Source organism: Rissa tridactyla, chromosome 6, assembly GCF_028500815.1.
Source record: "Rissa tridactyla isolate bRisTri1 chromosome 6, bRisTri1.patW.cur.20221130, whole genome shotgun sequence".
Lineage (NCBI taxonomy): Eukaryota > Metazoa > Chordata > Aves > Charadriiformes > Laridae > Rissa > Rissa tridactyla.
Genome location: NC_071471.1, coordinates 4,700,664 through 4,727,678, shown reverse-complemented (window position 1 = coordinate 4,727,678; position 27,015 = coordinate 4,700,664). Strand labels below are relative to the sequence as shown.

The window sequence follows — 27,015 nt, the reverse complement described above, 5'->3', positions numbered from 1 at the left end:
ACAAACAAGGTGAAAATTGATTAGGAGCTGATTAAGTTAAATAAAATATGAGCATAAACACACGTAATGTAGCCTGTCAGCAAACTGCTTATTCTTAAAAAGGTGAATTTTAAAAATGTATTTTCTGCGAGACCTGTTTCTTCTGAAAAATAACTGTGAACTCAACAGGTGACATTATAGATAATCCAGTAATCAGTGTTTCACCCGCCATTTCATGGACCCATAAACTACTGCAATTTTACTTACATGACTCTAGCAACTATTAATGTACGTAAATAACTTGTGAAACATCTAGTTATCACTCTGCTCATATTAGCTCTTTCATACTAATGATTTATTTTCATTTTCTCCAGGATATAGACCTGCGGCTAACTGGATTTGATTTATAAGAGGGGATTCTGCAGTAAATGGCTGCTCTCTTCATATTGCTGCTATGGAAAACAGAATTGTCAATAGGATGTAGTCTGATAAATAGTGCTGAGTGAAGATGCAGCTTCAATAAGTGTGAAATCAATGGAAGATACTTACCGCATGAAAAGCCTTTTGAGATTTTTCTGACAGGCACCTATTTAGGAAACTTGATCTGTTTCCTTCGGTTGCCCTGTTTTTACACCAGTGGATACAAATCAGATTGCTTCACTGTAGTTACACAACTAATGTGGGACCATGGCCTTTCCAAGATCCATGTGGCTGAACTGTGTATGGAGAGCGATGATAGTCCGCCTGTTACACATGGGATTGAATGCCACTTTTGCTTTTTGTATACTTGGATTTTTGCTTCACGCTGCAGCTGTGTCCTCCCAAAAATTGGATGATACCAACCCAGTGGTGACCACCAACTTTGGCAAGATAAGAGGGATTAAGAAGGAACTTAATAATGAAATTCTGGGGCCCGTTATTCAGTTTCTTGGGGTTCCGTATGCTGCCCCTCCAACAGGGGAGCGCCGCTTTCAACCTCCTGAGCCTCCGTCTCCCTGGGCAGATACCAAAAATACCACCCAGTTTGCTCCAGTGTGCCCCCAGAACATTATAGAAGGCAGGTTGCCTGAAGTCATGCTTCCTGTGTGGTTTACTAATAACTTGGATGTAGTTTCCACCTATGTACAAGATCAGAATGAAGACTGCCTCTATTTAAATATCTATGTCCCAACCGAGGATGGTGAGTTAATAGCAGGCGAAACAGGGAGATCTTTTTATTTTCCTGTTCTACGTTCTAACAATATTAATTCACGTGTACTGGTAGCGCGCATGGCTTTCTCTGTTTGCATGCCAGCATATTACATGTATGCATGCTGCTTTTCTGTGTATGCATCTGTCCTTGGGTTTTTTTTCGTTTTTATTTTGGTTTTTTGTTTTGGTTTGTTTTTTTTCGTTCTTTCTTTCTGTCTACGCTCATTTTTTTTTCTCCCGCAGCACGTGTATTTTTAGGTCAAAGTCAGTACCTAATTCTCATTGCCACCCGCTGACTTCTGGGAAGATGCATCAACATCTATCTTATCCATTGCATGTGCAGGCACAACAAGTTGAGAATCTTCCGCACCTAATAAAGCAGGTCATACTTAAGTTAGATAGTGGTGTTGCATGCTCCTACTGTCTGTGATGGAGCTCCATGTTATTTTCTAGTCTTCTATTCATTTTTCAGTCAAAAGAATATCCAAGGAATGTGCCAGAAAACCCGGCAAGAAAATATGTAGAAAAGGAGGTATGTATAAAGTGGACAAAAAAAAAAAACAAAACCACATATGGGGGAAAGATCGAAACCTTGCGAAGGAAGAACGAGTAATACAGCTGAAAGAGGCTGATTTGCTGATGCTGTGAAGTGAACTGGTAGGGACTAGCTTGTCCTAACGAAGCCAGAACGGTATTTAAAGAGAGGACCGCGTAAAGCAGATGAGAAGATAACATTTGTAAAGCCTGAACTCTCTTGCACCTGATCGTCTCTCTTGCACTGTCTCCTGCTGACCTTATTGGCAGCTTCTCTGTCTTGGCCTCGTGGTGTAGAGGAGCATCTGTCCTCGTACACAGGTCCAGCATGGTGTCTGTGCCAGCCTAGGAGGTAGCTCATATGCCCGGGGCCGGCACTATTGCCATTGAAGTTGCTGTCCTGGCTCCGCAGCTCTATATTCCAGTGGTACAGCGTAAGGGCTGTGATGTATTATAGCAAAGCAGAGCTGAAAATCTACCTTGACTTTCTACGTGATACACCCTGTTTCCTTGGAACAGTGTTAACTTTCCTGAAACGTAGATATGAAACACTTTTTGTTTTGTTTACACGCTTCTCAAAGTGAACGTTGGTTTCCTTTATTATGTGATTACAGCTCTCTTTGTAAAGCCGAAAATCTCTTAATAGGAGCGTAGGGAAATGTTGAGATATTATGACATGGTACTTTGGAAAGTAGGCTGCTTTGGGAAGCTTTGGAGACTTGGCTTCTCCCCTTTTCGTGTTAGATAGTGTGGGAGAATTTGCGGATGTCTTTGTGAACATTTGCAAATTCCTGAAGCAGTTGATACGCGCTATAGAAGGTGTATTTTGGTACTGATTTAAAGTAGGTATTTGAGACTGGTTTAAAGTACTAATTTTGTACTTCTTTACACATTTATTTTACATCAAATTGTTCTTCTTTATCGTTTTCTTTGAAGTAATGTGTTATTTGATAGCTGGACTACATTTGAATCTAGAATACGTTTTAGGGGGAACAGAGAGTAGTGTGGACATACGCGGTTGCCTATTAGCTGTAATCCATATTTTGTGTATCAGTCACTATATGTCCCTGTTATTCCCGAACAAGTATATTTTATGGGATTGTCATAGTAAGAAATTGTTTAGAGTTGGGCAAAGTTCAACTCTGAAAACTCTTGTGTTAGGTTTTTAAGGCGATGGCTAGGCATCTAAATGAAGGTAGCCTTATTTTCCAAGGTTTTTGCTCTTACAACTTCTACTGACTGTTAGTTCTAGCTAGTTGTTAATTATTAACTGTTACTTGTAGTTGCTCAATGTATGCTTCTTTAGATGTCTAAATCTACTTGCAGTGACTTAAGGCAATTTGTATTTAAAGTGTCAGGCTTTGAGGCAACTTCTGCTGTTTTCTATTAGGGAATTTTTGCTCAGTGCTGTAAAAATACAATTGTTTAAGCTGGATTCCCAAAGTTGGAAACAAAGACAATCAGGGTACTGTGAGCAACGTCACTTCTTCACACATCATTCAAGTTAGAATAACTGCTGTCATTTATATGCGTTCAATTAATGTGCAGTGCTGCAGCAGTTATTACGCAGTTCATCAAGCGTGTGTAATTAGCTGAGCAACTTTCACTTCCTATCACCCAGACGCTGATTCACAAAGTCATAAATAAAGATGCAGATCTCCATCACTGTTCTCAGAAAGCATCTTTTCCTATGAGAGAGTATTAAAAAAAACCCAAACAAATAATCAGAAAAATAGCAAAAATAAAGGGAGGGAGAGCCCAGTAGATGAGAAATTCATGTTTATTGTCCTGTGAGCCTGAAGGAGAATAAAGAGAGAGTTATTTGAAATTCAGTAGGTGCCTTTCCAGTTAAATTCGTCACACGCAGAGCACAATAAAAAGCGGCAGAAGCCTACCTTTTCCTGTTGACAAGTGCAGAGAACTCCTGAATACCTTCAGCCTGGGCAGCTGGCATAGCTGTAGTGATCTCGGGTCTCTGAGTCGCTCGCGCCCTATTCACCTGTATATAACCTTAGATTATCCTTGGCTCGGATTGCCCCCGTACCCAGTAGTAACAGGAATCATATAGTAGGACAAAGCTGCAATAGAGTCGCAGCAGCTTGGAAATAGCTTTGGTTTTGTATGAGAAAGACGGAAGGCCCAATATTCTCTCTTTTGCTGGATCTTTAGGTTGCAGTCATTTCATGACATTTAGTGACGAAAATTACTGGAAAGAGAAAATTCGAAAATAAAGAGGCAGACTTTTACATCATCTTTTTACTTAATAAAGGATATATAAATTCAAAGTGACTGAACCAACAACTGTATGCTATCGTGTATATGGTTTGATTCTTTCTTAGTACTCAAAATAGATTGAATTTAGTAAATCAGTTAGTATCTACACTTAATTGTCAGCTGAGGAAAGTGAGAAAATTCAAAATTTTGAAGAACAGGGAGTACTCTGATGAAGATAGATGCAGAAATGAAAGGAATTCTATCCATGAGTCATGCTAGAGATTGTAATGAGCATTATAACCGTTACCAGCGGTTGGTGGGATATGCACGCTGCAGGGGCTGATAGGCTGGAGCTGGCTGAAAAGGAATGAGACAGTATAACATGCTTCTTGCTAAACATGGATGCCTGTATTTCAGGATGCTTCATCTTCAATTTACTGATTCAACAGATAAAGAAAGATCATCTGGTTTTGTGTTTTTTGCTTGAGGTACGTGAAGGTCAGAGGTTACTAATTCCGTTACGGGGATGCATACAAGCAGAAACCTCTCAGTTTGCTAGGGCTGGTTTGAGAAAAATCTGTGAAAGGTATCTAATTTGTGTTGGGTTTTTTTAGAGGCTAGACTCCATAATTCTAAATTTTAACAGAACCTTGGTTATATTGTAGGTAACACCATTTCCCTGACTGATATTAATTATATTGTTGATTATGCGGTACTTCCTGAATTTCCTGACAAACTTTTGCATCGCTTCTAGGGAATACCTGAATAGTTTTGCACGCTCTTTGGTATTTCAGGTCTCTATTTTACTTTATAGTCAAAGCACAAATATTTCACTCGTGATCCAGAATGACAGGGTAACTTCTTATTTTTTAGGAGGACTGTACATCCTGCTTTAGCTGCATGTCTGCGGTTTTTTTTTCATACTCTATATTATTTTCTTTGGATTGCAACAGTTTGCACCATGAATTTCCTACTTTAATGACAACTATATAAAGAAAATTTGAAAATTATCGCTGATATGACCACTAAAAGAAGCCCCAGGTATTATGTGTTCTGCACTTGGGATGATAGTGTGCTCTTTCTCATGACCCTGTATGAAAGCCTTCCTATTGCCCGAAGGTATCAGATTGTGGAAATGCGGAGGTGTAGTTTTTGTAGAGAATACGATATATGCTTCATGTCATGGAACTAGGCCCGTGCAGTTTTGGATACATTAATATTTGTAGGAGAACTGGGAGTAGAATAAGGAAAGAAATGACTTGATCCTTACTTTTATGTTTAGGAATTATCGGTGGCTAAGAGACCGCCCAAGATCAGTGATTTCTTCACATGTGGATTCTGTTTCTTATTCTAGTCGGTGCTGTGAATAAATTTTAAATGCAAAGAATCATGATCTGAACTACCTCATTTGAGAGTGTAGGATTAGACAGCTCTATTAATATTTATGCGTCCTAATGGGCTACTTGATTTTCAGAGCAAAGCTCCCAACACCGTACTTTCTGGGTTATGGCTGTGGTTACTATTGACACGTAGGAACATATATACGTACATACAGATACGTTCTTGGAAATGAAACACAAATCACAGTGCTGTAACCTCAGCCTGCTGTGATCTTTCATTGTTTTCGATAGGGAATATGTTACATCGGTTGTGATTCCTAAATGGCACTGATAACTTTAAGGCTTTTAAGCTTAGCAGTATGAAATATTTTTTACAAATCCAAGCAGAAATGAAAAAAAGCCCAGTTTAGCCTGTTACCCTGTGTTTCTTTTGGGTGTTTGTTCCAGTATTCCATTTAACTATCCTAGAATTGTTTACTTTCCGTCAAATGCTGGAAAAGAGGAATTCATGCAACCTGCGCAGTTCCTATGCACTTAAATGAGCTTCTTTCTGTGTACCTGTTTCAGCTCTGGAGTCAACTAGAAAAGGACAAGCTGAGACATGTTAAAATGTGTGTTTCCACTGGCAAAATTTGTCAATCGATTATCAGATTCTTTTTTTCTAAATGTGTAATGTAGAAAATAATACCAAAGTAATGGACTTGTAGATGGCATATTGTCAAGAAAAGATTGAAATATTCTTTCTCCATGGCCATATACATGAAAAGTATGAAATCTAAGGTGTGAGCCTGCATCACGGCAGACTGAGCTACGTCAAAATATGTTGTGTTGCCAGTGGGCCAAGAACATGCATTACCAGGGCTCACGGTGACTTGAGAGTGAGCGTCAAAGCCCACAGTGCTACCTTCGTGCATATTTTGGTGTATATCAACCCTTACAAAGGGCCTTCATTAGGCCACTTTGAAAATTCATAATGAATCATTTGCCTGTCGTACGCCTGTGTCGGTGGTTGCCTGCGCACGTTTGAAGTTTTGGCCCCATTCACCCTTGCTGGCTCCTGGCTGAAGAGCCCTCAGCTTCGTTCTGGCCTCGTGAGGCCAAAATTCATCCCTGCGGTATCAGCAGGCACAAATGTAGCCCTTAATCCTGAACTCCAGTGCTACGCACTAAGACACCAAGGCTGTTCTATTTTTCTATTCCTTTTTGAAGCACCGTATTCCTGTTTTTCATTCCTCAGATACCACTGCAGCATTTCCTATTATACTAGTAATACATGGAAGAAGATAATGAAGCAAACTTTGTCTTGTACAGACCTTTTCATCCTTTCACAATCTAAAGCTGTTAGTGTCAGTTAGCAGCATTTTTCAAAGATGTGCAGTAGGTTTATATCATATTTGAAATAAAATAAAATGCTTAAACTCTGATGTACTTTCTCCCATCCTCTTTCTGGGTGAGCCAATGCTTGACAACAGAAGACTTTGCAGACTGCATTTTAAGACTCTAGTCATCTTAAATGCCATCAACACTGGTCAAAGTCCTCTGTAAATGTCTGGTTGTTCGGGCTCTGAGCTCTTGCTGACCACACCGTCGTCACGCTGTCATTGCTTTGTTCATATACCTTGACAGCGCTTATAGCTCTTGCAGGTCTTAAATTCTGATCTAATTCCCTTCCTTGTCCATTATTTTACTGCTTGCTTTTCATTTTCTACATCCTCCCACACACAGGCTTTAAAATAGTACTGTTACCCTGATAATACTAAGTCGGATAAAACTGGTTTGTGCTTCTTCCCCTGGCCTTTCCCGGGTTGGACCAGTTGTACTCAGTAAACAACTGTGAGATGGTTTTCCTTTCGATCTGCTTCTTTCTAATTTATCATTTAAAGCCAGAAAGGAAAAATATTATAAAAAAAATAAATAGCTACTTAAGTATGTTTGTACATTTTCTGGAGGAATATTTGAGTAACTAACATGACTTTTGGATAACTCTTATTTTCTGCTTGACTTTTTTTGTCATTTTTTCCCCTGTCTTGTATTATTATTCCTTCACTTTTCTCGGTGTTCATGCTTTTCATTTCTTTGTTTCCTGATAATACACATGGATACAAATATTTTTAGTATCCCTTGCGTATTTTTTGAAGCTTGAAACATGATGCTTACATGTGTCAAACCGTTCTTAAGGATCATCTCAATTATAATGTTAATAATCTGCTTATAACGTGAATATTTCTCTGGTATAAATGCTTTTCTTTTTTTTCAAATTCTTTTCTCTTATAATTCTTTAGCCCTCTTCATTTTTACTTATTTTATGTTGTTAAATTTACATTTCTTCTCCACTTTGTTATGTATAGTATTATTAATTATACTCTGCATTCAGAACCCAACTGCTTTAATGAGCTTAACATAAATGAGATTTGTTTTTGGGATATCAAACCACTTCCTTCTGTTTTAATGTTAGTATCTCTTATTTTACTTTCTTACGCTTGCAATAATGAAGATTTATCCTAAAAAGAAGCAGCACTGAACGATACAAGGCTAAGGGAAGTTGGACAAAGCTGACTTTAAGCCATGTTCGCACCTATATTCTAACACATTGCTGGGACCGGAGGGGTCTCTGGCCAGAATCGGGGCTGCTCCGAGTGAATGCAGAAATTACAAGACACATGGAAATGGCATAGGGCAGGTACTGCAGCTGATTTGCCCTTCCAGAGTTTTGCCAAAGTGCTTTGAAACGTTTCAACAGTCACAGTAAATCATGCTGCTAATTCCTCTGCTGTGGGAATTCTTTTATATCGCGTTATGTTATCAGAGCAGTAATCAGAATCTCCCTGCTAGAGGTTTCTATATGCTTTTTATCGAGGGTGGCTTTTGCCTTTCCTATTTGTAGTAATAGTACAGTAAACGCATAATAAGTTTAGTCTTAGGAATGGTGTGAAGAGAAGGAAAACTACCTGGCTGAAGACTTTCTGGTTCTTCAGCTGATAAAGCTCTGGAAGAAGTTCCTTTCTTGAAATACCATTGCCTTGTAAAGGTCTGGCCACCGAGGGGGATGGAGAGAGACTAAATCTTCTGCAGGGTTTCTGTGTTAGCAGGCGTATGGCCAGCAGATTCCACCAAAAAGACACATTTTGGGCAAAGATCATAGCCAATGTGACTGGTAAGGGTTAGCAGCAGCTGTGCTGGAGTGCTGTGCCCTGAAGGAAGGCTCACGGTCCCTCAGAGGCTGTCAGGGTCTCCTCCGCACGTGGGCCTTTTCCCAAGTATTTTATGGTGGTCCAGGATCTTCCCCTTTATATTGCAGAGGAATTGGAATACAGTGTGCATGCTGGTTTGGGCGTTATTTGCGTCTTCTTTCTTTCAATGGTCATTTACAGTTCAATGTCTTGAGAGATGCTGACTTATCGCATAGGATTATTAGGTTTGGGCTATATTAATGTCAGTGGGTTTGGATCAGGGCTGAAGTATTGAGGTCTCTCGGTATGATTTAATAGTTGTTTAAATAATTTTTATCTTTATATTCTGTTATAATGTGTGAAAAATCATATATATAGTATATATGTAGAGAGATAAGCTAGTAAGGCAAAAGATATAGGAGAGAGATAGTCACTTATTATTTGTATTTGTTTTCTGGAAAGCTTCCATTTGTTAAATTTCACCCTTTTTGTAAAGGCCTTCTTTAATTATTAGCTGAAAATCAGGTATTTATGTAATTACCATAATTATATCTACACATCTAGTGTACTTGCAATTATTTCATTAAAAATTGTAATTATTATACAATTATAGGGGATAATGACGTCCTTGTAACATGTTGCAGAAGCCCTAATTAAATGGTGGCATAAATGAATTGGAAGTGATTTTGAAGTTTTGAATATTGTTTTATCAGAAATATCAGAAGTGATTCATCCACATTACGAACTGGCAGTAAAACCCCTCCAAAGTTATTTTGAGAAAAGATTTCCCAGAGCTCATGGAAAAGGATTTGTCTCTATTGCCTTTCGGTCTTTACTTTCTGTTCTTTATATTCTTACACCTAAAAACTGTCTGCAGATTTTTAATGGCAATGTGCATTGTGTAAGGAGAAGATTGCACAGCTTGCTGAATCTTTCTGGAAGGCTCAGCCCAGAGCAAATAGGATCTACATGCAAGCACAGTCTGTACTTAGGCATCCTTCTCCTATACAGGGGGAGAAACCTATCCAACAGGTGGTTCAAGATGATGAAAAAGCTCCACTAAATATAAGGAGGTTTTCATTACACCCTGAGTTTGGTTTTCATTATGTGCTGAGTTTCAATCATCTGCTTTTATACGGCAATGTCCAGATAGTGCAAGTCCAGGGACTGAGAACGGAGAGACAAAACTCCTCTTGTAGCACCAGTCCATGTGATGCTCCAAGCACAAGAGGTGGACAGAGGAGCGCGGATACAGAGGAACCCTGTGGAGCGTCTCGCTTTCTCTCCTCCAGAGTGGGTGGGGAATGACGGGCAAGGATAACATATGCCAGAATCTACCAAAACCTCAGGATCACAGATTTCTCATCCTCTTTCCTGTCAACTTTCTGTAGTGTACAGATGATCTCTCTTCTCTCCTTTTAGTTAATTTTAAAAGTCATTGAAAATGGCAGTAAGGCATGTATAATTTTTAGACTTTTTAAATCATTCGCTTTTTTTATTTAAAAAAAATAAATATCTGATATAGTGTGTTCTTAAGCGATGGGTGTATAACAGTGTCCCTATGGCATGACTGGCAACCAGGCAGCCACCCTTACCATGACATCCGCCTGGGTTTTGCTTCTAAAGACAGCACCCCGCTGCCGGGCGCGGGCTCTGGGCAGGCTGGAGCTCTCTACAGACCAGCTGGAGGGGCCTCCCATCTCTCTTGCACCCGGCTGCCTACCTCCCACCTACCAGCTGGGGCTCCTCCTCCAGTCTTTGCTCCCAGTTTTGTTAGAGGAATGACTCACGCACGTTCTTCTCAGATATTTCGGATGCATTCAGGCAGGTTAGTCAAACCTTCTGTTTAATTTACTTAATTCACGTCAGCTCGTTTTTACTCAAGCCTGATTAAGGAGGGGTTGCAGGATCTACTCTAGTGCAGAATTTTAATGTCCTACAAAAGGATGAGAACAAAGGTCGAAGAGGCAGGAGAGCCTGGAGGCCGCAATAATGTCTTACCACGCCCCAAGCTGAAGGAAGAGCATCCATCCATGGCCTGAAGAGTTCCCTGGTTCTCGTGTCAGGGTTCCTTACTGAAGTGATTTGTTCATACGATTGTGGTGGTTTTTGAAAGACTTGCTGCCCTTTAACCAGAAGCTGAGCACCACCGTTGTTGTCAACCTCCCTTCCAGTGCCCTGGCAGGGATTTTTTTTTAGTTTCTGCCAACACTAGTCTTTGCTTTCCAGTCTTTAATATACATAAGCATTAACGTAGTGAACAGGCAAACAGAACATACCATTCACCGGCTGGATCTCGCTGAACCAACAAGAATTCAGTCTCTGAGAATCCTCATCCCCAAAGCAATAATTGTAACAAGATGGACCCAGTGGTAAGGGAATGTGAAACATGCATTTATCTATGTATATGTGTATACGTATGCTGTCATAAACAGATTTGAAAGCTCAAAGGAAAGCTAGTACGATTTGTCTTACTTGATTGCAAAATTGATATTGATTCATATGTTTCCATATTTATTTTAAAGTGCCAAATAGAATGTGGAGATTTTTTTAAAATCCGATCTTAGTTGCTGAAGGTCAGATCTAAGATACGTGTGTGAACCAAATGGATATTACGGAAGATTTTGCACATTTACCTACTCAAGACTGCTTTCGTTAATAATAGTGTCCCATGATCTATATAGCACTTTTGATCCGTGAAATAATGTTGTATACGGCTTTTGTAGACAGGTTTACTCCGGGAAATTTCACAAGAAATCATCAGGCTGTAAACCTAGATTTTAAAAATCTTAGTCCTTTCTCTGTTTCTGTATGATGCTAAACTCCAACAAAGTAACCCTCGGTTTGAATCAATTAACTGCTGCGCTATGTGGAACAGCAAAGAGAATTAATTTTGTTTTCTACACTTTTCAGTCATTAACTGAGCCGTTCGTTAATGACGAATGGATTACTTTTGCTGGAAACAATAACTTTTGAAGCAAAAACTAATTGCTACACTTAAGTGCCGAAGCACCTGCGGTCTCTTTTATATGAAGTCTCTGTAGATGAAGTCTCACATAAAGGAAGAAACAAAAGATGCATCGATTGCCTGTTCTTTAAAGTGCCGTGAAACCCTTGATTAACTGGCAATTCTTGCAGTGCTGCAGTTGCAGTTCTTTAAGTATTGAAGGTATTACCTGCCCAACAGCATATTGTGATACCAGGTCATGGGAAATCGGTGCTTGAGTTTCATAGAGACATGGATGGTTGCTGAAGAGGTCACAGTGAAAGTCCCCGCCCCGCTTCATCCTGAATCTGGGTCTGGTAGCAGATATCCCTCACATCCCCTTCTGCGCGCGTTATATTCTCTGTCGTTCCCCCTTGAAGGAAAACATTGCCCCTCGAACTGTGAAACAGTCATGTGTTTTTGACAGGCTGATTTTGTTTCTGTGCCTGACATCTTTGAAAGATGGCTGCCAAAATGTGGGCAGGCAGGAGAGGCCCGTTGGCTTGCAGAGATGAAGCTGGGAGACGGGAGATGAGCTGAAGGCAGCAGGAAGGGGATTTGACAGCAAAGGCGGCTCCTGACACACACGTCGAAGCAGGTGAACACTGCCAGGCAGTCTGCAAACCGAGCAGAGAAATAGGATTAAAAGGCTCTTTCCCTTTAGGCAAAATAAGACCCAGAAGAAGGCAGCGCGCAATTCCACCCTGCAGCTTTAAGTGGCAGAAACTATCTTTCTCTGTGAAGTTTGCTAACATATATTAGTAGCCGTTTTTCTGCCCAGAGCTTTGACATACTCAACTACAAGCTCGTTTGGCTGAGTATCAGCACAACAAACAAGCATCAGTCAAACGAGAGAGGAAGAAACAAAAGATTTACCGGGAACGCTCCATATTCCCTTCCACGCTTGACGTTTGCACTGTGCGAGGGGTCTGGCGATTGCCTCTTGGCCGGTCCTTGGGCATCCAAAGGACATGTCACCAAACGGGTTTGACCTGAGGTAGAGCAAAAGCTAGGCCTTAATATTGCTCAATTAAAACCAGCTAAACTCAGCCGTAAGTCGGATTTTGGGCTGCTGTTTGAATTATGAATGTTCTTCCAAACGCTGTCACTTCCTTAAAGAAATACCGTGGTTTCTTTTGAATTTTAAGTGACTTTGGATTGAAATTTTGTGTGAGTGATTATCTGGCTCAGTGAATACTGTTGTTATTATTAGCAATTTTGGGTGTTAACCTCTTCACTGCTGAAATCTCTAAGTGCAACGTGCCATTGAGCCAGCACTCAGGAACTAGAAAGGTTAAGAAGCCATTGAAACACATTCAGGAAATGTCATAATTTTCAGGCTGATGAAGTGCTAGCCTGGAAGAGAACAAAAACCCGATAATAATAATTACATTTACTTTATGCTTGCGAAGGAGACAGTTTGAAGGAGAGGAGGCCATAGACAGTAGCTCATTTTTGGTTCTGCCCCCATTAGTTATGTCATGTTCTCGCTTTTCTTCTGTCACCCCAGAAATGTGCCGTTTAAATGGAGCTTGGTTGCGGAGGGATGCTTTGACACAAAGCCAAATGTCCCTTTCCAGTCATTCTGGGCCTCGCTAGCCTTTTCCCATTCCCTCCCTCCTCCCCTGACTAAGCAACATCTGGCCCTCTCCCTCTGGTGAACTTGGGTGACTTTATTTCAAGTATAGATTTAGTTATTAAATCTGGAGATAAAGTATGGATCTGTTCCACTAATCAGATGCTACAGTGATTAGAGCCATAGAAGTACTTGGAGAGATCAATTAGATTAGATTATCAAATCATTATAAGGAAACTCTTAAAGACAAAGCAATAGAAAGTAATCTTGTGTCACTGTATTTCTTTAGAGAATATTTATACTCTCTTATTGTTTGTTTGCCTCTGTTTTATTACATGTGTTAAGACCACAGTGACTCTGAGCCTCGCGCTCAGAACCGGGCTGGAGGATGGAATAAACCAATTTCTGCAGTGAAACTCTCTCTGTGATGCCGGTCATAGGCTAAAACACATTATTGCTTGTACTCTAGGTGAAAAAATACATGCACGTGGCAATCTTACTTTATAAAGCAATTGGGCAGTTTCTTGGGGGAGCCCGTTTCAGATCTCTGGGGTTAGGCAGGAAGCCGCCTGTTCTCTCGCCAGCCTTTTATTATTTCTCTTATCTCATTCTGTATTCATTATTTTGACCGTGTAATCCTATTTTGCCTACTTTTATTGCATAAACCCAGTGTTGCGAACCAACTCTAGCTAATTCAGATGAAGGTTTGGGATTCATTCTTTAGCTGTTTGTTTTCATGGTTCCTGTGCAAATGCTTTTCCAGTGTATAATAGCCATTCGTGGCAGTCCTAAACCTTCAAGTTGTATTTGCTACAGCCTACAGTATAGTTTTCTTAACGTGTATGTGTGTATATATATATGATCTTTTCTTTATTAATATATATTTTAGTAGGTACTCCAGCTAATGCTAATACAGTGTTTTCATGAGAGAATTGGCAGAATAGTATACATCAAAGGCAACAATTAGTGTATTTTCATTTGACTTGTTCAGCCTATTAGGTTGTTAAATTTTGCATAGAAAATCATTAGCATGTTTAATTTGGGAAGGAAGCTCTTGGAAGAGGAGTTGTGGACGTAAATCAATCAGTGAGGAGGCTCTCGTGCAGTATTACAACAGCAGCTAGAGCTCTCAAATGTCGTCCAATGTTTTCCCATATTATTAACCGTAAATGCAAAGAGGTGGAAAAGACTGCAGATTATCATTGGTTTAGGAGTTAACAAAGAAGCTGATGGCTTTGTCTAATATTAAAATCTAGAGCACGATTGTATCGTATTCTTTTCTTACTGAATGCTGGCACAGAGGTACGGTTTTGCCGTTGCAGTATAACTGCTCTTCTACAAACGAAGGGGAAGGAAATTCGAATCAGGCTTGACATAACATAGTTCATGGCGTTTTGGGGTTTGTTTTTCTTTTCTTTCCCCAAACTACTTCACGAACTGCTGCATCGCAAAGCGATGTCGCCACTGTTACGCCTGGTGCTTGCTACTGCAAAATTAGCTGAAATTGAAAAAGTGACCGATAAAACCGCAACGAGCCTTTTTTCCCCCCATCTTTATTGGGAGCACGTGACCTGACATTATGGCAATTTAGAAACAGTTATCTGGTATTAAATGAATTCAAAAAGGGTTGGATTTTGACCAATTAAAGTCAAAGAGGAAAGGTCAGAAATCAACACCAAAATAGAACAAATATTAACTAAAGATTCTATCATACAGTAGCTAATCAGGGCTTTTGTGTGCCCTGCTGTGCCAATATCTATTCAGAAGCTAGTCATTATGTCTCCCGTCTAAAAAAGAACTAATTTTGAAGATTTCATTGCACTAAAATCAAGTAATTTACTGCCCTTTTTTGCTGTGTTTTTATGATGTTTTGCCTGATTAAACATTCAGTGCTAGACATAGCGGCTTCTAGTTTTGTCCCTGCACTTTTCAGGTTCAAATTTCTTTGAGTGCAGTTAATATTCTTTGGTGCCAAAGTACTTGATTGCCTTCATAAACTAGGATATTTAGAGGCAAAACTGACATAAGCGTCAGGATTACATTATTGATTATTTTGAAGGCACAAAAATCCATAAAGTCCTTCCCTTTGTGCTCCAGTGGAAAGCACCTGTACCCATTTGCACTCAGTGGGCAAATTCATGGCCACGTGAAAGTCAATCATGAAGTTGAGATGGCGTTTCACAAGACCAGGCCCAAATTTCCATATCTAAAAGATGAACAAAGATAAATTTAGAGGTAGACACAGGGGATTTGGATGTTTTGTAGAGTTTTTAAATTGTGCCTGAGACACATAAATATCTTTTCCCTTTCTTTGTCCTTTTTTTCTCTATTCTTATTTTCTCCAAATAATTTTGTACCTATCTTGTGTCACAGCCTCACCTATAATAACAAATCTCTTTCACCTTATTCTCCATTTTTTCTCTGTTTCCTGATCTCATACTCATCATTCTGTTTGACTTGTCTTTATTTCATGTTTCCACCTCCATTTTTTTTTATTTCAGAAACATTTACTACCTCGTTAGGGCTACAAAATCATGAGCTATTCATTTGCCACTATGTCTTTTCTTTTTTTTCCTTTATACTGAAGACGAAGAAACTAGGATAAAAGAGTGGACTTTTGCAAAGTCGCACACAGAGAGGGAAGGAGGCTCCATGTAATGGTTGAGCTGAAATTAAAACATCCCGTTCTTTTTATTGCATGTTTATTTTTTGGGGCCAGGCTGTTTATGATGCTTCTGGGCTGCTTTTATGGTTCGTGTAGCTGAAGCAATGCTTCTTGTCTTTAATTCCTGCACAACTTAATCCTGATGTTTCCTAAGTGCAAGTATTTGTCAGCCAGTTGCCCCCCATAGGGGTGAGAATCACATCTTATCTTAGCCCATGAAATATTTTCTGCCTCCCGCTTGTCTTGCTGCCTTACAGCCTCCAAGTAGGGAAAAAGAAAAGGTTGCTGCAGCTTTTATTAATTATTTACGTCCTGTTATCAAACATTCCTAGAGCGCCGTAAATTTACAGGCTTTAGTACAAACTTGGAGAAAAAAAGTTCCCCGCTCTAGAGAATTTACAGTGAAGAAAAGACAACAGAGGTGAAGATATAAAGCCAGTGGATGTAGTAAAGTAGTGCAGAATACAGGAGTTTTGATAAGAAGGGATTGCCATAATACATGGTGGGAAGGAGAAGGAGAGCCAGAGCGCTCGGATGCGTGCACAGAGTGCCCGAAGAGGAGAAAGAGGCAGCAGTAAAAGCCAGTAACAAATAACGTACAGGGATTACAAGGAAAGCAAAAGGATTGACCTGATTTGTGTGTTTACCACTCAGCGTCTTAGTGGTGCTCTTTCAGCTCCTGAATATCATCATTTAACTCAATGGGTGGCAGAGGCAAGTGCCCGTTTCAAATGGAGACCGACGTGATCGAACTGGTCCCTCTCGCCACCATGGCTGGTTCACGCCTGCGCCAGTTAGTGACTGTTTCCAGAAGTCATACAAAAAAATGGGAAATGGCCCCTTCAGAGGAATCAGTGACCCGTTCAGCCCCTAGCAGAGGGCTTTCTTTGGGCCACTGAGAGTAGCCACTGTATTTCCGTCCTTCCCAGAGGCAGCAGTGTGATGGCAAAGTGCTGCACGAGACGCACACTGAACCTGCTATTTTAACTCAGTCCCTAACCACATGCAGAACCATTATAATTTTTCCTTTTTTTTTTTTTTTCTCCAATACGATTTTATTTTTAGACGCATGAAAGCACGAGCACAAAGAGGAGAAGTGTGTCTAAACGACAACGAGTAACCAGAGGTGAATAGGCTAGGCTAAGCTTACAGAAATCCACAGATGCTGACATTATTTCCCAGTGACTTTGTTACGGTATTGTGCGTCGTGTGGTAGTGTACGTCATACGGTAGTGTGCAGTCGTCCCATGTGGTCCTACTGCTGCTATGGCAATCACTTGAAATAACAGTATATTAAATGGCGTAATATGTGGTAATCAGCCATAGCATAAAAAAAAATGTGTCAAAATAATATAAACTGTTGCTTAGAAAAAAGGATGCGTCTGGGAGCGATACCGTCTCGCTTGTTCTCCTCAGCGCAAAGGGCTGCTCTGAATCGCTTCTGACCACGTATTCAGGCATCCCATCCTCTCTGATCACAGGCTGCTCGTCGTACTGAGGCGCTGCAGAGCACATTCGGAGACTCGATCCGCAGGTATTTAAGGCCCGCACTTAAGCACACTCCTGAAGGAGAGCAGTTGTGGAACACAGGGCTTATCCAGGGGTAGTTCAAGGTAGGTATTAATTTTAAGACTCGCCTGGTGGCAACGTTGCCATTTGCTGTTGTAGGAGCAGGATTTGTCCCGTAGTTTGCTGAAAGTGGAATGGTGACTCCCAGGGACCATAAAGCCGCTGGATGTTGCTTTGGCAGTTTAAAGCGGTTGGAAGGTATCTGTAAGCCTAGTTATAACGGTATTATAAAATAAGCATAACTGTAGTCACTGTGTGAATTCTGAGCAAGACCAACATTTGTATGATCATGTGATTTCACCTTGAGCTAAGAAGACATTGCTGTTGGCTGCTTCTACTTGCCGTTGCATTTATTTTGGTTATTTAATGTAACTTCCTCTTCGCTAACTTTTAAGATAGCGGAGTGGAGTGCATGTGTCTGAGCCTGTGGACAAAAAGATCAGCCAAAAGCTATACGCAGGAATGAATACATAATCAGCAACCTTGTACTTGCCTGTTATAACAAAATAGCATTAAAGAGCAGAACATTGGACTGTAACGTACGCTGCAGTCAGTTCCCTGCCAGGGCAGCGATCCTCTTGAGGCTGTCATCTATTGCAACTTGAGCGATTGCTAATTGCTTGGATGAAAGCACCAACTTCAATTATATTTTTAGCGTGTCACCTGTACGGCTTTATATTTGCATGTCTTTAGAAAGGCATTCATGCCAGGCTGAAAAAATGGGGAAACAATCCTCCAAAAATTAGATTCGCATTTGAATCGTAGCATGAAACACACTGAGGCCAAGGAACAAACTGTATTGTACCCATCACGCTTTCGGTTCAGAAAAGCGGGGGAAAAGTCAGTGTTTTGCTCACCGTGATCTTCTGGGTTTGTCACCTGGCCGCGATGCAATGCTGATCCGCAGAGCAAGTGCTCGTTACTCGTTAGCTGCGTTTGGTGCCAGATTTCACAGACCCAGTAACCGCCCGAAATGCCGACTGTTCAAGCAGATGTGAAGTGCTCGGGGGTTTTATAGGAAGAGCTGATGTCCCCGATAAGTGACTTTACTGAAAGTAGGGAGGGCCTCGACGACACATCTGGGGTTCACCTTGGGCTTTGCAAAACTTCAGCTTTGGGTCCAGACAGTCTGGCTTGGGCCAATGCCTCCTTCAAAGAAGAGATAATTAAAATGACTTTTATGTCTTTCTTGGAGTCATCGTGTCATTTGCTCTGGCAGCAGATGCGACAAAATTATTGTACTTATTTTAAGTTTTCTATGTTATCTTAATGGCCCAGAAATTTTTTAAAGGAGGTTTAGATTGTGTGGAATACAGTGACAACTGCTTTAATGCCAGTGTTTCTGTGAGCGCGGCTTTCCAATATCCGTACTCATTTTATGGTCTGCGGTAGGTAGGGATGAACAGCTTTATTGTTTAGCTCTCTTTTACTGAATCAAAGTGATTTCTCACAGTAATAAACCAGAGACCTGAATTAGCAACAATCTGATCCCTAATTGACCTTATCTTCCTGCCAGTCTGATGTAATCCAGATTCTGACGTGATATTGCCCTCCTTTCTCGTGAATAGTGGAAGAAGACTCACTCTCATTGATTAAAAAACTTACTTTTCTTTAAAAGAAAAAAAATTTAAAAAGAGTAAAAATAAAATAATAATATCTTTCGGGCATTTTCCACTTTGGGAATATATTTGATTGGTTTCCACAATTAAAATTGCTTGCGATTTTTAAAAGGAATATGTTGCTGATATGACTCTGCATTCTTGGGTACATCTGTGTCTTTGTGCGTACGGTGGTGCCTATAGTGGCAAAATTCTGCTCCAGATGCAATATAGCAGCTAAAAAACTCTGGTATGTAGCAGTTTCACGCGGTTTTCTCTTCCCCTTTTTTTATTTCTTTTTAAGCAGGAAGAAAGAGACTGTGTTATATATTTTTAACGAAATGGTATTCAGATTAAATAATTATAAGACAGACTTGTAGTAACCTACTGATTACTTCGTGCTTGGGAGTTACCCTTGTAGTAGCTGGAATCGTTGGTAAAACCGGTGATACAGAAAATACATGTTGTATTTTAAAGAACCATTGCTAGATGAAATGAAGATGAATTTTTAGGTTTTGTAAATCAAAGCAATATAAAAATAAAAGCTAAGAGTGCATTTTATGGATTTTCAATCCTATTAATATTTATTAAACTACAGTTCTTTAGATTTCTGTATCTCAGATACTCTGTCAGGCAATAACAGAGGATTGTTTGAGATGAAAATTAACTTGGACCCACCTGGAATCAAAGGCAACTGATTTCTTCATTTTCATTCCTCAGACTGACAGAAATGCAAAGAGCAGAAAAGTCAGAGAAACACAACAGTTAGATTTGAAAAGTCCTTGCCACTTTATACAGCATGGATAGTTTTAGGAAAAAAGATGTGCAAAGTTCTTAAGAAAAAAAACACACCACAAACAAAAACAAAAAAAAAAAGAGATAAAACCCCTATTTAATCCTGTATTACTATAAAATTTTAACAGCAATGCAACATGGAGGATTACCGTCCAGCCTTCAGAACTGCTTTGGCCGTCTTGTAAGAGTCTTCCTGGCCGCATCCTCTGTATTGCGCTGGATCGTAGTTTCTGGTACTCTGGGTTTTTTGGAGAAAGCTTAGCAATGGCAGGGAAGGGGAAGGCAGAGCTTCCCCACCAGCTGTAGGGGTGTTTTACCTCTGGTGAGGCAAGCAGGTATTTTGTATCAACACAAATGCATTTACGTATTTATTGAGATTTTTGTATTAGTATATATTTATCTTTTAGTGGTTTTATTATGGTAATTCGAGGTGTGTTGGCTGAAGTGCCTAATATAAATATTAAACAGTAATTACACGTATGATTTGGAAAAAAAGAGAAAAAATGGACAATGATTTTCATTATGTGGGTAAAAACCACTGAAAGGTTTGGAAATTTAATCTTCTTAAATTTATTTTTGCTTACCTTGGGCAGAGGGGAATATTTGATTTAGCTAATCCCAGAGCTTTAGGGGTCTTCTTAGGGTCAGGAAAAAATACCTCAGTTATCTTCTCTGGGGTCCTAACTTTCAGTAAGAGAAGAGGACTTCAGGTGTCTAAAATAATTTTTGTTCTTAGTATCCTCCCTTTCAGAAGTTAAAATTGACTCTCTTGACTGCCTTTGAGTTGATAAAATTTCTCATTTTCCTGCCTGCTGTAGGCTTTTCCTGGCCCGCCAGAGGAGTTTGTGTATTCTGAAAGGGTTTTGAAAACCAAAGCAAACTTTTTTTCCTATATAATAGAGGGAAAAAGGGCACACATGAATTTGTTTCTTTTCTTGCCCTCTGTAGGTCATCTTTAAACTGACTCTGCCTCTTCATATTTCTTTTTAGAAGGAGAATTTCGGTCATAAATCACAGTGAATGTTATGGCAGAAACCCTGCAAAAAAAGTTGTCATTTAAAGTGGAAAATCTGACAGAAGCTTAAGTACAGGTAGCAGTAAACTGTAAAGTAAAGTTAAAGACTAGAGCAGAAGGCAGCATCCTCCTTTGAACAATAACCATATTTACGCTTCCAAAACAATTAATAATTCACGATGAACAACAGTCATGAAACATACTGTGTCGATGACACAGAGCTGTATTTTTTTCTTTCGTTCTTATTTTTTTCCAAAAGCAACACCTTTCATCCCAGGGTGCTTTGTGAAGTAGTTTTCACTCGTGGCGGATTCACTAATGCCACGTCCTGCCGAATAGTGTCCACGGCTCCCGTTTGCCTTCCAGCCATGGCATACGGCTTCTCCCCACATTCATTACACGTTCTGATGGTCGGTATTCCTACAGAGAGAATTGCTTTACCCATTTGCTTGTTTTTCTTAGTTTTTCTTAAAGTTTCCGTAATTAAAATCATCTATGTTGGTATCAGCTCCGGGCTGCATTTTGTAGGAAAAGCTCAGTGAAGACCTTGTAGCTGTTTGCCAAGAGAAGGTTTGAGAGAAACGCACTATTTTGGCTTGCAAAGAAAGTTGTTGCAGCTGTTTGATGGAGGACGCTTGTTCCCCCTTGCTCCGAAGCAGGCGTGGGGTAGATGTGAGCATGTAATTATGAGACTGTAGACTGTTTCGTAAGGCATTTGCATAAGAAGCCAAATTAGATTAGTTTAACTTAATTCTGGTGTTTCCTAACCCTCCCAGTCTTTGACTCGGCAACCTTAATGTTATTTTAATATAGTTTCTCGAGATTAACCCAGACAAAGAGTCCCCATAGGTCCTATAAATCTGATAATCACATGGAAAAATCTATCGGGAGATGTTTCTGAGAAAGAACAGGAAAATGGGTGTTCATGTGGGAAGGAGGAAACGTTTCTTTATGGTGGATTTCTGAAAAACTCCTGTAAACTACCACAAAAAGAGGGTGAAATCTTCATCCCTTTGAAATCAAAGGGATTTACTTGAGAGTTTATGTGATTAGCACAGAAAAGATATCTGCTGCAGTAGAGGCAGAAGGATTTTTTTAAGAAGCCTTTAAAGTGACATAGTGAACTATTAAATTCCGCAGATTTCTATAGTAATATTCTGTAGTATAGCATCATGTTTCTCACAGCGGAAAATTCACTTTTTAAGTATGCTTATTTGCATTATTCATAATCCAAAGATAAAATTCAGACTGTTTCTTCCCAAATAATTTATTATTTTCCTGTGTTAGTGGTGGCCTGAATGGTACTGCATGTTCACTTACATTCTGGGGTGGCAAACTGGAGGAGAGGTAGTTACGTTTCCTTACAGATTATATTAACATTGGATTAAGAAAGCCACAATAAGAATTATCTACTTGATCTTCCACAATTAAGCATTAGTCTGGTTTAAAGCTTTAAAGTATCAGATAGTACAGCAGTGCAAGTTCTAATTAGCATTGTAGCTAATGCGTATATTGATGTTCGTGTGAAATAAACATGCCAAAGAGCATAATACATGTATTATTTCAGTGCTTGTGGGGGTTTATTGTGATATTAATTATAAAACAGGATGACTAAAGAGTTATGTAGATGTTCTTCCTATTAATTAAAGCAAAATACAATGATAAATTGGTTTTTTCCTCCATTATAGGAATAGAAAGCTGGCAATGACTTGCTGCCTTCACCTTGCCCCCCATTTGAGATTACAGAAAAAAATACCTTGAGCTACTTTAGTTTGCCTCCTTTTTCCCAAATTTTTGGCTTCACCTTTTCAAGGCGTTTTGAGCAATCGCTAAACTTGGAAATACATCAGCTGAAATTTCCACGTAGCCTTTGGCTGCAGAAGGCTTAAAGAATGATGTGAAATCGGGTGAGATTTGTGATGTACAAACACAGACACGCGGGCGTTGGTGTGACGGTGGTGATCTGTCGCTGCGAGGGCACGGCTTATCCTAGACCCACGATAGCCCTCGGGTTTCCTCCAGCTTTCTGGGATGACAAAGAAGGAAAGGTGCATAGATTTTTTTTTCCCCAGGGGATTTTTAAATGGATCATTACATTTTCATGAGTCTATGGCCCCGAGTGGAGACCCCCCCATCACGGGGAGGTGGCGAGTCTCCCCTTAGCAAGTCCCTACACGACCGGTTTATGGCAGTGAATGCTTCTCTCTCACCTTAGCCAGAGAAATAGTTGCTCACTTTGCAGGTTATATTGGAGAAGCGTCCCCCTTTGGCGGCGACATCTCCATCCTTTCCTCCTCTCCCCCCCTTTCTCCCCTTCCCCCAGCAAAAGGCACATCCCACGGCAGCAGAACCAGCAACGCGGTTTCAAGTACAGAGCTGCACAAGGAAGAAAGGAGGTTAAAAGCCCTTAAAACATATGGCGTGCTTTGGCTTAATAGGAAGTAGGTGGCAATCTCCACAGGGTTGCAGCCTGGGTTTTTTTGAAGCATTTGTTTCCCAAATACCTTTTTATGATTTTTCCAGTGTAGACATGCAGTAAGTGAATGTAACTGGAATACGTGCCGTGGTGTAATATGCGCCTTCTGTAAATGTGACAGTGATGAGTTTGACGGAAGAGGAGGTGGCAACCAAAACAAAGACAAAAAGTGCTGTAAGGACTATGTAGAAATTAAATGCAGGTGCCATTTAGGGGATTGCTGTAGAGCCTGCTGACACTGTTTACTTCCCTGCTGAGGTAGAAATCTTTCTCCACTAAAAACCTTTACCAGAGCTCTGAGGATCTCCCTGTGCAGCAGTGTATTACCGGACACACGTTTGAGAGGAAAACTGTTAAAGCCACCTCTTAGTTTTATTGAATTATTACTGCTCTGAGAAAGAAAAAAACAACAAAACTTCAGGAAAACCCCAGCTATTAAACGTAGCACTTTTGGAGCGAGCGTGTTTACTTCAGCGTGGCATTTAAAATGTATTTATCCCCAAAAATCAAACAGCACAAGCCACAGCACCGGATGCAAGAAGCAGATTTACAGGTCTGGGTTACTTCTCCTGCAAGAGCTGGCTTGGAGGGCTCTTCTCCCCAGCGCGGAGAGAGAGGTTGTGGCCAACCCTGTGAGCGGTCAGACCAAGGCGGGAGGCAAGGGGGGTCTCTGGTCCCCCCTGGGCGGCTGCAGATGGTGTTCGGGCTCTCCAGGGCTGGTTGAACGCTGCAGGGCACCGGGCACGGGCTAAATGACAGGTTAGAGGTGGCCGAGTAGCTGATTTCCATCTCTTCTCTCACTCCCCGTTCTCTTTCTCCCCCTCGGAAATATATATTATTGATGCTGAGGCAGGAGCACAGAGCCTTGAGCATCCCGGGGCAGTTCATGGAGCACTGTGGCGATTTATTTTTATTACAGGGAAAAAAAAAAAAGGACTCTCATTTCCCTACACTTAGTCTCTCTGTACGCAGCTTCTGTTCCTCGGGATACAGAGGTAGAACACGGAGCGTGTTCCTATAAAAAGTAGGTAGAAATTTTAACCATTGTCTAAAAGCCCTCACAATATTGTGACTGCCGTGGCAGGTGAATAATGAGCCACTGTGCCGGGCTTCCAGCTAAATGGGGCTTTGTCCTGTCTACGCGGCAAAGACATCCAGAAGAATGCAGAGCAGTTTTCCAGTATACAATGAATCACTCAGTGAGGCCAAATGACACTCGCGGAACACTCGTCCCAGATATTACAGCTGTTGAAGGAAGCTGCTTATGAAACAAGGCTGGGCTCAGTCGCTTCGTGACCTTACAGTTCCTGCACTGTAGGAAAATACTTGGGGTAACTCTCTGCAGGAATAGCATTGCTTTTAAAGCCATAAAGCTCTGCAAATGGAATTACTGGAGTGTTCGAAAGATATTACTTTGGGACCTAACCTGGTAGGATGGATGCTGAAAGCAGTGTGGTACCCATTTGGGTAGACTGCACGAACTTCCTGAGAGCGGGGGGTATTTAACTGAGAAACTTGGCAAAACAAAGGAAAGTAATACCAGGAAATGGGAGATTTGTCTCTCCCCCGCTGAAAAACCTACCGCAGCTGTAACATACTTGGTGAAATGGACTTTTCCCTGCACGCTCAGCGTCTGCCGCAGAGGGGGCTGTGTCAGTACTTAGGTATATCAGTGGAAATCTGGGAAGATAGTTTCAGTTCTATGGACCTAAAAATAATCTCCTCACTGGCTTTACTATGCAGAATTCTAGGTGTCGTTGCTGTGACTGCCATAGTGTGGTGAAATACTGTGATCGAGCTGTTATCCCTGCTTTTGCCACTCCCATGATCAGTAACATCCGCTGTATTTTATATTGCCCTGTAGAAGCTCTTGGAACAGTCCATGAGCAGCGACAAGCACTCTTATGCATTAGCGCATGGGAATATATTATTTACAGGTTATACTTGCCTTCAATTTCCATCCATTTTTTCTCCTTGAAAATTTCATGTGTTTCAAAAGTAGGTACAGTCATAGGTAAGACCATATTCCAGCTAGATTTGGAAAAAAAGCTTTAATTTGTACAGTGATCCGCTGCTGCATCGGTTTCTTTTGCTTCATGGATAATCAGTTTCTTCATGTTGATAATATACATTATTAAACTTCACTTTCATTTTAATGAATTTCTGTTAACAGAGATTATGTCCCAGAGATTCGCAATATTTATACACCTGCGTAAGTCAGAAAACAGGAGACCGTACCATCCAGGGAATTATGCTTGTCTACAGCCTTTTTAATGAAGAAATGTTTACCTGTAAAGCAATGTGAATATATAATTCCTATGCAGACACTTTGGGAGAAAAAACAAAATTAATGGTATAAGCATGCGATCGTTTGTTAGGGCTGTGCTAATCACATATGAGCAGTTTCTGATAATTAGAAATTATTGTGTGTGTCAGTAGCCGAGTGAGGTCTTGCACTTTCTCTCTGCCCTCAGGATTTAAACATAGTGTACCCAGCGATCGTTTGCCTTGTCCCTGCTTTGGTTTTCATCTATCACGGAACAGTTTAGTTTCCTTTTTTTTTTTTCTTTCTTCCTTCTACTTAAGATACACATTTTCTACGGTCCTGGGGCCAAACTGTGATAAATCACATGCGTGTTCACAAACAAAATGAAGATCAAGATGGTATTAACTGGGAAAAATATATACGCGTACACAAACTGTTGTATGTTACTGCCTCTGGTGTGGAAATCTGTGCTGATTTAACGGCCTGTTCCTGTGCGTGTGCTACAGAATATGAAAACTGCACATGAGTGTTCATTAGGGAAAAGGAACGGATGCTCGGAGTACCTGCTGTCACCCCCTGGAGATTTGGGCTGTTCTGCCCACCCCCGGCTTCCCTCCAGAGGGACACACATCTCCCCGAGGTCCTGTGTCCTCTGCCAGTCTCTGCAAATGTCCTGGATGTCCAGCAGTGTCTAACAAGGTGCAAGGTGTTCCTATTTCAGCAGCTGATCCTTGTGTTTCCTGACCTTTGGGACCCTTCACTGAACCTTTCCTTCCTCCTGCCCTCACAGCAGTGACATTGAGAGAGTACCGCAGTACGTGAAACTGGGAGAATTCTTATCTCCCGTACCTCGGTCCCCTCCTGTGCGGCAATCAGGATCCTTCGGAGACATTTCAGGTTGACTCGGTTGCTCTTTTCGCACTGTATTGGAATAGCTTCATTACAGTCAATGGAACTATTCCATCGAGTAACTTATTCAGCAGGGTGAGAAAGAAGCTCACAATATGGCCATAATAAAAGGCCCAATTTTGTCTTCTTTAAATGCACAAAATTCCCATTGACTTGAGCGCAAAAGGAAACGGGGATATCAGGCCCAATGCTGTCTGTCTAAATATAATTCTACCTGACACATTTGACCTTTATTTTTAGAACAATTTCACTTTTAAAGGAAAGTGCAGAGATACAGGAGCATTTATCTATTTATATAGGGGGAAAGTGAAATCACTTCTGTTCTCCTGTCTGGGTGCTGGAGCATTATAACGTGGCTGCCAAACCCGATGCGTAGCTTGGCCTTCAAGCTCGACAGCAAAGCCGTAAATGAACAAAAGACACAACAAAAGCCTTGTTTGAAGTATAGCAGGAGAACGCCGCGGACTGGAATTACTTTTAAGGCTAACAGACTCTTTATTTGTCTGTTAAGTTATATTCAAAAAGATTCAGATGGGACAGAGTTAAATCTTGGCCCAAAATGAAGAAGGTCATCTGTAATTTTTTTATATTACAGAAGGTACAGCATGTACTGTTACATGGATTTGCAATGTCCAAGAATCGGTACTGGAAAGACGCCAAGTTTCATTTTGCCTAGACTAACGCAAGAGTTTACAACTGTTGTTCTGCGATTTTTTTTCCCCCCCCTCGCAT

The 27,015-nt window shown here is 40.6% G+C and overlaps 1 protein-coding gene across 7 annotated transcripts in view; it reads left to right on the top strand.

The window, feature by feature from the left end:
- The first annotated feature begins 475 nt into the window (after positions 1 to 475).
- Positions 476 to 27,015, top strand: part of NLGN1 (neuroligin 1) — a 311,277-nt gene continuing 284,737 nt past the window's right edge. For 4 of the 7 annotated variants that reach the window (XM_054205907.1, XM_054205906.1, XM_054205905.1 and 1 more), the window contains exon 1: positions 476 to 1,159. In XM_054205907.1, the coding sequence (XP_054061882.1) occupies positions 667 to 1,159 (493 nt within the window). In that variant the 5' untranslated portion in view covers positions 476 to 666. Of the gene's footprint in view, positions 1,160 to 1,642; positions 1,703 to 27,015 lie in introns of all 7 variants that reach the window. The other 3 variants (XM_054205904.1, XM_054205903.1, XM_054205901.1) reach the window with 1 other exon arrangement.